At 40.2% G+C, this 15,095-nt stretch overlaps 1 protein-coding gene across 3 annotated transcripts in view; it reads right to left on the bottom strand.

Moving 5' to 3' along the window:
- LOC144092518 (uncharacterized) overlaps nt 1–15,095 on the bottom strand; it is a 74,693-nt gene that overhangs the window by 31,159 nt on the left and 28,439 nt on the right. For all 3 annotated transcript variants that reach the window (XM_077625369.1, XM_077625370.1, XM_077625371.1), the window contains exons 24-30: nt 9,332–9,461; nt 9,125–9,244; nt 7,051–7,201; nt 6,691–6,803; nt 6,462–6,612; nt 5,231–5,479; nt 3,290–3,499 (exon numbers count right to left, since the gene is read on the bottom strand). In XM_077625369.1, coding sequence (XP_077481495.1) covers nt 3,290–3,499; nt 5,231–5,479; nt 6,462–6,612; nt 6,691–6,803; nt 7,051–7,201; nt 9,125–9,244; nt 9,332–9,461 — 1,124 coding nt within the window. The remainder of the gene's footprint in view (nt 1–3,289; nt 3,500–5,230; nt 5,480–6,461; nt 6,613–6,690; nt 6,804–7,050; nt 7,202–9,124; nt 9,245–9,331; nt 9,462–15,095) is intronic.

Here is a 15,095-nt window from a genome sequence, read left to right as displayed (position 1 = left end):
CATCACTTCGTCTGTGTTCCACTGAATATTTTAAGAGTTCACAATGATTCACTGTGGTCCCTCTGCGACAAACCCCCCTCCCTCCACCACCATCGCCAATCCCCCCCCTCCACACACACACACACACTTGTACACACAACCAAAGCAGAAGAGTTCAGCATTTCCAGCGACTATTGCAATTTGGTAAAAATGCTGAGCCTTCTGAATTTCTGAACTTCATTCAGATTATCCTTGTATAATGACAATAAAACCATTCAATTCAATTCAATTCTGTTTTTGACACATCAAAAAGATATATCAAAGTAATACGAGGCAAACCTATTTAATTTTGATCAAACCTGCAGCTTTACTAGCACACTGTTTTAGAGGCAAAATAAACTCCTCCATGTAATTGGGGACTCATAAAAATACATGAAGTCAAAATAGGAGAAGAGGCCGTATGAGTCAAACTCAGGCATGCACTTTTCAGCCTAGAAAGTATATACTGTAGTTAGGTATGATGACACTATTTTCACACAGATCCAAATGTTGTGAAAAAGTAGAAATGTGTCCTACAATCAATTTCTCCAGCAAAAGGAAATGGAATGATCTAATTTATTTACCCTCCACACAAACCTTTCAAAAAATGTGAACCCAAGATCAATCTGACCTACAAGTTCCCATTCATAAATAATTATTAACACATCTATACATTTATGCATTTAACATTTTGACTGTAACCTGATGTGCCTGCTCTCTTTTTTGTCATGAGCTTTTATTCATATTTTTTTCAGATCTGGTTCAGTTCCATAACCTAAAATAACATTTGTTTTTTTTTAAGCCAAATTGTTGTAATATGAATTAACTGAATGTCTACATTTAATTGCAGATTTGGGTTTTTACCTGTGAACAGTCCATTACAGTAATCCCTCGAATATCGAAATTAATGTAGACCAGACATGGCTGCGATAATCGAATTTTTATTGCTGAGTCCTAGTGGCAAGAGTAGCTTCCGCTTACGAGTTTCAGCATGGATTTTCACATTTTTATGAACTGGCGCACAATCAGTCGGTGCGCCTTGTGTATGCACAAAATTTGATGTGAATATGATGTGGACCACTTGACTGCGTGGATGTATTTCTTGCCAACACGCTACATTTATATTGAGAAAGGGCAGACGTGACTGATGACAGGAGGCAGGTGTGAAAGGGGGGAGGTCGGACAAGAAAAGAGCCCGTACCAATACATAAACTATAAATAGTGCTGGTATGCTTTGTGCAAAACAATATCAGTTTGAACCCCTAACATGGCACCTGCAAAGAGAGATGCTAACGAGGCACAGTTCAAACTGGAAGTTTTCTGCTACGCGGAAGAACAAGGAAATCGAGCTGCAGCAAGGCACCTCAACATAAACTTGTCCATGATTTGCAAGTGGAGGAAGCTGAAAAATCTGCTTAGACAAGTCAAAAAGACAACGCTGAGTTTCCGCAGATGTAAAGCAAGGTGGCCCAAGTTGGAAGACGGTCTCAAGCGAATCGAACTTGAAAAAACAGCGGGGAGAAGCGACTCTACAGTCACCATTTGAGTAAGCTTGAAATGAAAATTGAACATTTTCATGGAAGTTCGTCTTGGTGCATTTGCTTCATGAAACGGAGCCATCTATCCACCTGGGTAGGAACTACAGTGGCATACCAGCTTTCAGGAGACTACAGGGATAAGATGACAGCCTTTTGGTCCGACTGCAGCAAAAAAGATTGCCTACAAGCATATCCAGCCCAACCACATCACTATGGACGAGATCTTGCTCACCTTCGACTTTCCGATGAACCACACTGTTAACAAGAAGGGAACCAGCACGGATGCGGTACGTACAACGGGCCACAGAGAAGGCAGCTTTCACCGTTGTGATTGCTTGCTACGGGAACGGTTAGAAACTACCACCCATGGTGATTTTTAAGAGAAACACATTGCTTAAGGAAAACTTTCCAGCCGGAGTCATTGTCAAAGTCAACCAGAAGGGATGGATGGACGAGGACAAAATGAAAGAGAGGCTTAATGAGGTGTACGTGAGGAGACCGGATGGCTTTTTCCACATGTTTATGCTGATCTGCGACTCCATGAGTATATATGAACTCAGAGCATACCGTCAGCTGTCATTCCTGGAGGCATTGACAAAGGAACTACAACCGCTGGACATTGGCATAAACAGAGCATTCAAAACAAAGTTGCAAACGGCTTGGAAGCAATGGATGTCCGATAGCACATATAGTTATACAAAGACTGGCAGGCAGCGTTGGGCGAGTTACAGGACAATTTGTGAATGGATTGTGGATGCCTGGGATAAAGTGTCGGCCATCACTGTAGTTCGAGCTTTCGCAAAAGCCGACATTACATTCACGGACTACAACGGCGACAACTCTGACTGTGACAGTGAGATGGAACACGGCGTGTTGGACGGTGAACTCGCCAACTTGGCCGAACTCTTTATGTCAGAACAGAAGATGAGCATTTTTATGGATTTGTAGATGTTTGAATGCTTTGACTTCTCTTAACGTGAGTACACATTTCGTCAATAAAGCACAATCAAATTTAATTTAGCTCCTTCTGCCTTTAAAACAATACCCGCTAGCATTAACATGTAATAGCACAGAGGTCTCCAAACCGGTCCTGGAGGGCCGCTGTAGGTGCAGGTTTTTGTTCCAACCGATCCAACACAAACAGTTTAACCAATGAGGTTTCTGCTGAAAAAAGAAGCACCTGACTGCAATCCACTGATTGCACTTCTAGGCACCTGACTGCAATCCACTGATTGCACTTCTAGGATACCAGATTGGTGGAAAGGTTTCCTCTTACCGGTTGGAACGAAAACCTGCACCCACTGCGGCCCTTTCTGGAATAGTTTGGGGACCACTGTGCTAGCATAACATGCGCTAGCATGCATGCTAACATATGTGTCATGCTAGCACTACAGTTGTTGCGCCCATTGACCTGAAGCGCCTTATTTATGGGCTGGTACATGAAAACAGAGGCGCCTGTGAGTGAAAAACAAGCAGTTGCGAGTAGGCTGGTTGAACACTCTAAATTGCATCTGGGTATGTGTGCGCAAATGGTTGTTTGTCTCCTTGTGCCCTGGGATTGGCTTGCCACCAATTCAGCATGTCTCACGCCTGGTGCCCGTAGTATTCTGGGATAGGCTCCAGCACCCCCCCATGATCTTTGTGGGGATAAGCGGTTAAGAAGATGAATGAGTGAATGATTATTAAAAAGTCAAGCTAAAGAAAAGATTAAATGCATACATAAAATACTTTACCATTTTGGGCTTCTTTATTTTTCTTTACATTGCTTTTATCCAAAGGGAAGAAAACAGCATCTCCATCTAGTGGCACCACACCTCCATTAGCCAGAGGAAATATTGGAAGACTCCTAAGAGTCTGCAAAACTAAGCTCTCGTCCCCATAACCATTTTCCACCGCCCTGAAATTGCACACAAGAAGTCTGGCCAACTGACGCAGCCCAGCATCTAGAAGAGAAAAATATTGATTGGATCATTGCATCATTCAATGTGCTAAATTGACAACATGATCGTCCAAAAAGGGATCCTCCAACTGTTTGCCCTTCTAAATGATTCTTATTTTTCTCCATATGGACTTGAACCTTTTTCTTTTCGTTTTATGGGCAGAGATGAGTGGATATCATTTTTTTTTCAACGCTTTAAGACATTGTTTTCATTCAAGGCTGCAACAATTATACTGTGACTACAATTGAATTGGTTCCTTTATATGCATTTAATCAATTAGTTGCAAATTGCTCGGAAAAAACTCTTTAAGTCTACTGTATTTTTTTATTATTATAAGTACCACCATAAGTCGCACGGGACAAAAATGTTCAATGAAAGGGAAAAACATTTTACAATGGAGCATAAGCCTCATTTTGGGGGGAATTTCATTTGATACATTTCAAAACAAAGAACAGACATGTCATATAAAATGTTCATATTGTAGGAATAATAAAACAAACTTGATACCTAGTTCACCGCCTTACCTGGCATCCGTTATCTAACAGGGCCTTTTTAAAGATACATTTTTCAGCATATATCTCTATAAGATGCATTTTACCCTTTTTTGTTTTCCTACTGTTCATGAATTCACCATGTGAGTAAGCAGAAGGATGGGGCAGTTATGTGGAAGTGTTGGATGAAGGTTTCCCATTTTTTTTGTAGCCTCTTTGTTTTCAAAATCCAAATAATTAAAATCCTGACAAAAATGGCGACTCCTTTGTCAATGCTACAATATATTTTAGCGTCGCTCCTCCGTGCTCAGTTAGTGTTGATCTCGGATCGCTCTTTCGCCCACAATAACTCACAAGCGTGAATGTTCCTACGCAAAACGGCAACTGAGAAAGCAAAAACTCGTAGGGAAGTTGAAACTGCTCGATATGTCAAAGAAAGGGAACACTTTAGCTGCCATCTCGCTAAATTTTAGTGTAATTGAGTCTAGCATTCGCTCTATCAAGAATGACGAGGCTCACATTTGTGACTTTTAGTAAGACAGCAAAGAGAGTTGTTATCATAATAAGACTATTGTCTGTGTGGAAGCTACTTTAGTCATGTGTCGAAAGACTAACGTATCATTGGATCTTGGTCTTGGAAACTATTTACTGCTATAGTTTAGGTGTTACTGTAGAAAAACAATCCACCCATCACCAATGTTTGTTCAGTGTAAAATGAAATGATATCATATTGTATGAATAATTTCACATCTAAATCGCATTGGAGTATAAATCGCACCACTGGCCAAACTATATAAAAAGAGACTTATCGTTTGGAAAATACAATACTAACCATCAACTGGTGGTTATTCCTTGTTTTATTTATGTATTAACCTTATTCTGCAGATTCGGAACAAATCAGTTAGTGATGTGTTTAAAAAACTTGGAAGAAAATTAGAGCAAGTGATCTGTGATAAGTGTAATATTTTTCCTGCTTTATTCCACAGTGGCCTCAGATCAGTACAGCCACTCCAGTAGATACAGTAGCACAGTGAATTTTAATATAATAAAGTTAGAAACAAAATGATTAAGTTACAAAGTAGCAGGACCTAACTGTACATACAGCATGTTGTAAGATCAAAGGAGATTAGTAGACATGTTACATGAAATATTTTTTTAATAACTGAATAAAAAAATGTGTCAAAATAATTCATTTAAATGTTTATAGATTTGAAAAAGAGTTGAAAACCAAATCTCCACTCACCTGTGTGTATAGTCTTTTCTTTCATCAGCTCCTTAGCCATGGCTGTGGTCACCATGGTAACGTCAGTGCCCCTGAGGTTCCGAACACCCAGGTGGGCGAGTAGAGAGGCAGATGGGGCGGGGCTTAGACTTGGGTGCAGGTATGATAGCGAGAGATGCTTTTCCAGCTCATCTTGGTTTATCACCTTGCGAATGACAGCGTCCTTACAGACCGCCACCTGAGACGGTAGCTTCGACACAACCTGACCATCTGTGTAAAAATATATATATAAATTAGGCTACAAACAAAATGATGAGCAAAACTTTTGAGCCAAGACAGCCCGGCGGCCTAGATGTTAGCGTGTAGGCCTCACAGTTCTGGGGTTGAGGATTTCATGCCAGGTCAGTCCTCACTGTGTGGGGTTTGCATGTTCTCCCCAGGCTCGCGTGGGTTTTTTCCGGGTATTCCGGTTTCCTCCCACATCCTAAAAAACATGCTGTGAGCAAAATTTTGAGCCAAGGCAGCCCGGCGGCCTAGATGTTAGCGTGTCGGCCTCACAGTTCTGGGGTTGAGGATTTCATCCCAGGTCGGTTCTCACTGTGTGGGGTTTGCATGTTCTCCCCAGGCTCGCGTGGGTTTTTTCCGGGTATTCCGGTTTCCTCCCACATCCCAAAAAACATGTTGTGAGCAAAATTTTGAGCCAAGGCAGCCCGGCGGCCTAGATGTTAGCGTGTCGGCCTCACAGTTCTGGGGTTGAGGATTTCATCCCAGGTCGGTTCTCACTGTGTGGGGTTTGCATGTTCTCCCCAGGCTCGTGTGGGTTTTTCCAGGTACTCCGGTTTCCTCCCACATCCCAAAAAACATGCTGATTGAACACTGTAAATTGCCCCAGCGTATGAGTGTGAGCATGAATGGTTGTCAGTCTTATTGTGCCCTGCAATTGCCTGCCCACCGATTCAGGGTGCCCGATGCCTGTTGCCCGTAGTTAGCTGGTATAGTCTCCGGTAACCCTCGTGACGCTTGTGAGGATAAGTGGTTCAGAAAATGAATGAATAACCTTTTGAGCCAGAAACTAAGTGTTTCTGTATTCACAGGAATCTCGGGTGGCTGAAGGCCAGAGACAGGGTACACCCTGAGTCTGAGTGGTGCTTTTAAAAAGGAGCAAGATGGACAGCTTTTTTTGCAGGACCATCGTAATGATCTCGATTATAGTGTCCATTAAGCAAGCCCCGCAGCAGAGTGTGGGTAATACCTGAGTTGAGTGTAGGCAGGAAGGCCATTCCCTTGAGCAACTGGATAATCTGGCTGGCAACAGGCTTAAAAAAGTCTAACACCTCATCAGGCAGTGGAATGAACTGCAGGATCTGACAGAGACCCCTCAGACCTGTGAACTCTGGGTGATCCTGGAAGCAGAAAAAACATAAGAAAATCTGATGGCACATTCCAAACAAGCTTTAGAAATGATCCAGATGCTGCTTTACAATGAAGACGTTCATGGCCTGAAGAAAGAGTTGAGGTATCTCTGCTCGGAGCCACTGGTTCCATGAGCTATCTCTGTCAACATCCTCTCGAGAAGAAGGGATATCAAAGTCACCTGCAAGAGAAAAAATACATGCTTGAAAAGTTAAAAGGTATACAACAGAGCATGTGCCTTATAAAACTCACTCACTACAATTACATACACATTACTGTTTACTGGTTATATGCACACACACGAGCTACAGTAATTTCAAAGTAAGGTAAAAAGAGAACTAGGTGAGTATACTCGTGTCACAGTTTTCTCACATCAAACAGTCAATAAGTGTCGTTTTTTGTATATAAAAGATCAGAAAAATAAAAACCTTGGATAATGAAGCGGAAGCCAAAGCTGCGAAGAGGCAGATAAGCAAAAACAGGCTGTTTCTGTGGTTGGCCTGCCATGTCACTTTCGGAGTTGACACAGGTAAGTTGGAAGGCAAGGGCAAGCTCGGTCGAGTCAACATTTTCACTGAGCTTTAAAAGGAAACAAATGCCAACACTGAATAATATCATAGGATGTAGTCATGTACTGTATTGTTTCATATTAGATTGTAAAATACAGTGGTACCTTGACATACGAGTGCCCCGACATACGAGCAATTTGAGTTACGAGTAAAATTTTGAGCAAATATTTATCTTTAGATACGAGACAAATTTTGATATAAGAGCAGACAGCGGACGCGAGAGGCTGCTCATAAGAACATCATGGCCACTGTCTCTCTCCCCGCAACTTCCTCGTGTAATGTCTCTGTGGTTGCAACTCCCTCGTGCAATGTCTCTGCGAGCATTGGGCGGAGCGTTGCATTTTTTCAGTGTTTTTTTCCCGTTAGTCAATGCGAATGGCGTATATAATACTTCTCGTTGGCAATTGGTCGTGCGTTATCCTATTGTGAGGACATTTGTGTGCATCATTTTGGGACTATTTTGAAGGGAATACAAAAGCAAACAACCCTCGATAGGTTGCATCTGAAAGTCAGGGTGGAGGCGGGACAAATAGAGCCAAAGAAAGAGAAGATAGGTATCAAAATTTAAAACAAAATTAGAATTAAGTTTAGTGTAAGGTTAGATTAAATTTTTTTTGAGTGTCTGCATAGTAATCCAAGTTCATTTAAATTTGTTTATGTTATGTTATGAGCGCGTAGCCGTGCAAAAAGTCCCCCCCTCTTCCCCTCTCTCTGTCACTCTCTCTCCCTTACGCGAAATCTGTCTAATTTTAGAAATATTAAACACATTTTAGTAATATTAAACCACTAGTTATTTGTTACTTTGTTAATAGATGGCGAATTAGAACAAATAAAAATGTTTTTCCAATCCAATATCGTCTTTTGGGTGTTTTTTCAGAGGGTTGGGACAAATTAATTAGTTTTTAGTTCATTTCTATGGGAAACGTTCATTTGGGTTACGAGAAAATCGACATACGAGCTCAGTCCCGGAAAGCATTAAGCTCGTATCTCGAGGTACCACTGTAGTAGGAATCCACCGAAATGAAAATTATTAGCTAAAAATTAAAAAGGCTTAAATTACAAACCAAAAACATGAACATGAAAACCGAAAATACTAAAATAAATTATTATAGCTATTGGAAAACTTGGCTTGACAAATGTATGTTTTAGAAAATAAAATTAAATACTTGTGCCCTGCGAATGGCTGGCCACCGATTCAGCGTCTCACGCCTGGTGCCGTAGCTGGCTGGGATAGGCTCCAGCACCCCGTGTAACCCTTGTTAGGATAAGAGGTTCAGAAAATGAATGAATAAATGAACAAAAATGAAGTGAAATAAAATAAACTGAAATCAAGAAAATTATCACTCGCATTAATGTTTTTTTTAAATCAGAGATTGATTTCACGTCAAATAAGCATTTTTATTTCAATGCAACACCAGATATTTATGTTTCACATCGAGGAATAGGTTTCCAAACATTTCCACAAAGGGCCGCAGTGGGTGCAGGTTTTTGTTCCAACTATAATCCAGCACAGACAGTTTAACCAATGAGGTTTCTCCGGAAACCAGTAGTAGTGAAAATGTATCCTCTTCATCACTTGGAAAGAAAAACTGCACTCACTCCAGCCCTTCAGGAATCAATTTGGACACCCCTGAGATAGAGGTTCTGACTTTTTTCGATTTATTCATGAATTTTAAAAAACAAACTGAGGGATAGATAACAGGGCCAATGGCGGGCACTATTTTACCATGACACCTAGCAGCCGGGATAAAAACTATAAGTAAAATAATATATTCTGAACCTCATCCTGTATTCTGCAAACTGTTCAGATTTCCAGACATTGAAATCTGCATGTAGTCAACGCTTGGAATTGGAAACTTAAATATTGCAGTTTAAAAATCCACGTCTATGCACTGAATAACAAGGAGGAAAATGTAAGAAGTGTGTTCATTACCTTCTTGGGCTGCAATGTCTTTTTGATGACTAGCCAGCGCTCTGTGCCATCTGAATGCTCTACCTCGATGACATTATGAGCTAGGTCTTTACGTGTCATTGTTACATGGCGGTTCTCAGCCTGCAGTTTTACAGATTTTAGTTAGACCCAGCAAATTAAAGAAAGAAATGACCGTGAGTCAAATTATTCTGCATAATCACGTAGAACCTGGTTTTGTATAGTGATGGAACGGAGCCGGTGTAGAAACAGCAGGAGGGAAGGGTGCACGTCATGGAACAGGTTTTGGGTCTTAAGGCTTTCAGAGCGGAGAGGAAGGCGGATCTTAGTTGTGCAGCCGCTAAAAGATCAAATATATTTTCGGATTGTTAGACTGACAAGTTTTTGAAAATACTTTGTTTTGAGAAACAGGCTGTGTAAAAACTCAATATAACGCCATTTTTTCATTGATATTTCTAAAACAATTCTGTAATATTTCGGCCAAACAGAACCCCTCCTCTCAAAAAAAAAATCCATGTGAACTCAAAGTTAAGCATTCATTCCAGGTTTACTTTACTGTCATCCTTCACCACTTTGTGGCTTCAACATTCACGGCGTCAGTACATTGCAGTTTTTCATATTTAGTATTTTAAAAAGTTCATAAAAATGTCAAGATTCACCCTGAAACTCACAAACAGAAAACGGGATAAAAAATGGCGGAAATCAGGTCCCCGCTTTTTCTTCGGTGCTGATTTGGATGGCACGCAGCGCTGTAAGAGAAGCGATATTTCACCGTAGAAGAGTGGCGCACCAAATGATAAGAACGGCCGAGAAGAATGATGTCTTGCCATTTCCTGTTTTTTGGCGAGTGAATATCGCATCGCGCACATCACCTGTGGAGAAAGACTATGCCGAGCCGATTCACTCTTTGTTTGGATTTTGAGTCGCCGTTGAAAATGCCTCTAACATTGACGTTCTTTGAGATGTTAAAGGTGTAGCACGCCATAGCAGCATAAATGAGTCTACAGTCATACCTCTACTTACGAATGCCTCTAGGAACGAAAGTTTTAGGTTACGACATTTTTTTATATGCAAAAGAGTGACTCGAGATACGAAAAAGATCCAAGTTAAGTTAAGTTTCCTCACATCTTTCTGTTGGAATTATTTTATATAAGTTATCCTGATTCTGGTATGACTGTCGAAATGTTAGTTAATAGAATGAGAGTGTCTTGGGCCCTGGAAAGTTTCACCTTAGAGGAACTACCCAGGGGGGCCGACGCCTGTCTGTTTGAACTATTGTGTGAGGGTTGCAGGGTATCAGGAGGGTGACTGTAAAGATGTTATCTCGAAGGGGCATATGGTCATGATCAAAGAACCTTTTGTAACTAGGAGAGATCTCTCTCTCCTTTGATCAGCTTGAAACTTCCTGTAACTTGGACACTCCCAAAACACAATAAGAGAATTGGCAGGAGGGGATTTTCTTCAGAGTGTTTTTGGAGGGCTGTGACAGGGGCAGTCTCTGAACCTCTCATTTTTTAAATAAAGTTAACTCAAATTCTCTGTGATTTCCTTCTTTTCAGGTTGGTGAAACAAATGTCTGGTGTTTGAACCTAACATTTAATTGGTCCTTCGAGCCGGATCCCAAGATACCTAAGGATCCCAGCGGGTGAGCAAGATCCAGAAAAGTCTGTGGCCACAGCATAAAGATCCTTTTCCAGGACTGTTTCTTCCTTACGGGCTGGGGTCCAAAGGTTGAAGGGATACCGAGGATGCAGAGAATCGTGAGTAAATTTTATTTAAAAAAGGAATGAATGAGAAAAGGAATGAATGAAGGCGTAACAGACCCCTTTAGTTGGAAAAGACTAATTAAACTCTGTAAAATTAAATCCGTAGGCGTAACAGACCCCCTTAGTTGCAAAAGACTAATTAAACTCTGTAAAGGATATCGGAGTCCAAGTTGTATTGAACAAACAATAACCAGAAATTCGTGGCGTAACAGACACCCTTAGTTGGAAAAGACTAATTAAACTCTGTAAAGGTTTGCGGAGCCTTGGTTGCGAATTAAAAGGAGTGAACGTGTTAAAAGTGTGTTTGGAAATACATTTTACCATTTGGTGATTTGTATCTCATATCAAACAACAGGAGACAAATGTCGACCTTTAGTGGATGTATGTAGACATGAGACTCCGCCTGAAAAGGTTGAAGTGAGTTTACCACTAAAGGAATTTATCGACATCCTGTTGTCTAAACCCAGTGTTAGTGCACTATAGGTGCAAAGACCCACTGGGACTAAATTTTATTCAAAAATGGGTAAAGTACAGAGTAAAACAAGTAAAAAAGAGGAATTCCTCTCGGAACTTGCGTCTAAAGACTGGAAGATAGTCCATAGAGAGGATCCCGACGCGGTGGAATCCTTGCGTTATTGGGTAAAAAAATATGGGTTCACTGGTAGACTAATAATAAAAGATATCCGTGAACTACAACAAAAAATCGAAAAATCGTGTAACAAAAAACGAAGTAAAATGCAAAAACAAGGTTATGATCAAACCAAAGCGTGGTTGCGAATAGCAGGGCAAATAGAAGAGGTTGAGAAAGTAGCTAAACAAAAAAGAGAAGAGATAACTATATTAGGCCTGTTAAAAAACAGTGGTCCCTCTTCAGCTCTCCTCGTGCGAGGCTCCACACGCAAGCGGGGAGCACGACGACGAGGGGGGGGAAAGGGGGCCTGCTGGTCGTGCGGCAAAGAGGGCCACATAGCCAGGGAATGCGGGGGCAACCCTCCCCGCGCACAGCGACGACATGATAGCGCACGACTAAAATAGGAGGTAGCAAAACAAATGGTTAACAAAAGTAAGGGGAGAGATAGATAAAAAAGGTGGTGAAACCCCCCTTCACAGATGCGGACCCCCCTCAAGCTAAGCACACTCTTTGCAAACAAAAGGAGAGGGGGGGGGGGGGGGGGGTTGGGGCGCCCATACAGCTTACTGCTCCCTTCACACCAAAAACAAAGGGCAGGAAAGACTACCACAAGAGAGACAGAGATAGTTGATAGTGTTATGATATATTAGTGAAAAATTATGGGTCTTTTATTAAACACTAAAATTTATATTAGGAAATGCCTAGTGAAAGGTTATTTTCCCTGAATTGTAATTGAGGTAATAGTGAGCACAGAAAATGGCTCTTATTTTAAATAAAACTGCCTTCTTAGAGCGGATAGGAATTCAGCCAGAGCTTTAACTATTGGGTTTTAGAAATATGAGAGTGATTTGCGATTTAGACTTAAGTATTAAGAATCATCCAAATTATTAATGATATCAAACATGAAAACAATGCAGAAACGGCATTTATCCAAATTATTAGGTAAATTTAGATAAAATAATTGATTTAGGATAGGCATGATTTCCCTAGGACAGAAAGACATTCCTTGTTTTGCCCATCAGCAGGTGGAATATGCTTTAGCGTGGTTCATATTAATGACTATTAGAATATTAATTGCATTAGCATCAAACAGTTGATGTCAACCAAACAACATTAACCTATTTCTTTTGAGAATGATTAGGCTGATAGCACAGCAAAAAGGTGGTTAGCTGCCAAGAAGCCCCAGACTGGGGATGGCTCTTAACCAGTGATGAAAAAAATTGCAGACCACTGAGTGTAAATGAATGGTTGTTTGTTTGTCTTTTTGTGTTTCTAATTGGCCGACCATCAAGATATAATCAATCAGATATCAAGGTGGAAAATGATTTAGAAATTTGAAATCAAATTTTTGATGAAAATTATGGAAAATTGTTTAGTCAAATGAAATTTCAATAGTAAAAGCAGCAGTACTCCAAATGTGAAAATTGAAGTGGAGAAACAAATCTGCTATGCAAAATTTAGGAGCACTGAAAAGACAGTGCTTGATACCAAATTCCAAAGTACTATTGATTTATTGTGATAATGGCATCCAAATTGTGTTAACAGATTAATTGACTGAATTGACAAAAGTTTCCATATTTCGTTCCGAAAAAAAAGAAAAAAAAAAATGGAAATCGAATTTAGTGGAATATACCAAACACCATTATTAACTACACGATTGGAATTGGAGGATGAGGCTAAACATATGTCTGCATAAAAGAAAAAACTTTAAGGAAACGCATTAATTTTGGGTTGGCAGAGGGAGATTGCATTTCTCAACAGGAAACATGATGAGCAACCCGGGATGAGAGTGCAAATGTTCCTGACCAAACCAGCAGACATGAAAATAGCGGATCCATTTTGTGCTCTGTAAGAAGGTTCTCTCAGTTGAAACGTATGAGGAGACAGGTAAGATAAACTTTTTGACGTAATCAGATAAAATGGCAAGCACTCCAATATTGATTGGAAAGATTATTGCTCGGGGAGCAATGCTGTAAGCCATAAGGAACTTTTTATATTGGTTTTATTGTCTCCATAAAAAAGCGTTTCAATTGAGACTACACCTTCTTACAGATAGTTAAAGTAAACAATTGTGACTAGATCTTCTTACATATTTTTAAAGTAAACAATTAGAGAGAAAAGAGAAACTACAATGGATAGAAATGTAACTAGAATTTAATTTTATGCCTGACTATTGAAAAATATTGATTAAGAAAGTTTTATAGGAGATGATTGGCAAACTCCGAAGACAATGGAATGTTACATTTGATAATAAGACTACTAGTTTGGGATATTTTGAATTAAGAAAAACACTGAGGTTAATATGCAACGCAATACACATTGTTAAATGAATTGGGACTTGATTAGTATGCATTTTAAAGGTAATGGGCTTTGATTGCTCTAAAAGATACAATTATGTTAAAAATATTGACCCTGACAAACAAGGGGTGGTTACATTTTACTGGGTTCAATTCTATTTAGAATTATAAATGTGTGCATTTTGTTTCTGAATATTAATTGATGTGAATCTAAACTGTTACAGAGAACGGGAAAGCTGTTTTCCTGGGGAGAAAGCAGCCTGGTTTGCTTTTTGTATTTTTCCTATTTTTAGTATGATTAGTTAATTTGTGTAATTGTAGGAAAGAGGAAAAAACAAATATGGGGTTTGATCTTAACAAGGAAACAGTGTTCAAAATAGAATATCAGCTAGCATGTTTAATTTTGACTAATAAGGCATTTTAAATTTTCACAAACATAATGATGAATGTTAAGCACGTGTTAAAGACAACGACAGAACACAGCAGCTAAAGCAGCAGCGCAAACACTTACTGCACAGCATACACAACAACAAAACTGAGCCGATCTCAAGAACAGTGCAGACGAACTGTACAAAGCTAAAGGCCTACCGTGCCTACCAAAAATGTATTCCATAATTGAGCCATAAATGTCTCAACAGGGGGGAGGTATGGTGAAGAGGTATAAATACCTATTTTAAAATTTTTGTAGGAACTGTTTAATTTGTTATTTTATTGATCTGTAAAGAACATGGGATCTCCAGAATCATCATGGAGCTCATTTTTCAAACAGCATAGTGCAAAACATGGCAAAACAACTGGTAGAACTAGCTCGAGATTAACACTTATTGAGATAATTCTTGGAAGACCATTTCAACTTCCTTTATGGGAAGATGAAGGAGAGAAACTCATCCAAAGAACATGTAAGGTGCCGTGATATTTGTCTATCTTGCAGGAGGTGGTGTAGCCAGGTGACTGGATCCTGATCCGAGTTATAAAAATGAAGTCCTGGTTCTCTCCACGATGGGAAGACCCATTCGTGGCCCAACTCACCAACCTCCACAGCAGCAAAGATCGCTGAAAAGTCAAAGTCAATTCAGGTCAAGAGTTCGAGACAGGTGACTCTGAGTGGACTAAGTCGGACGGTGTCAAAACCCTTGTCCGTGAAGAAACTCATCTGACGTCTACTCACCAGCCACGAGCACCCCTCACTTAACCTTGACCTCCCATAGACTTTGCACCTCTATACAGAAGCCACAGTGAAAGCTGTTGCCATCCACATCACAGTGACTGGACTGTCAGTG

Source organism: Stigmatopora argus, chromosome 18, assembly GCF_051989625.1.
Source record: "Stigmatopora argus isolate UIUO_Sarg chromosome 18, RoL_Sarg_1.0, whole genome shotgun sequence".
NCBI classification, from domain to species: Eukaryota; Metazoa; Chordata; class Actinopteri; order Syngnathiformes; family Syngnathidae; genus Stigmatopora; species Stigmatopora argus.
The sequence above is the reverse complement of the archived record's forward strand: the minus strand, read 5'-3'. Positions and strand labels throughout refer to the sequence as shown.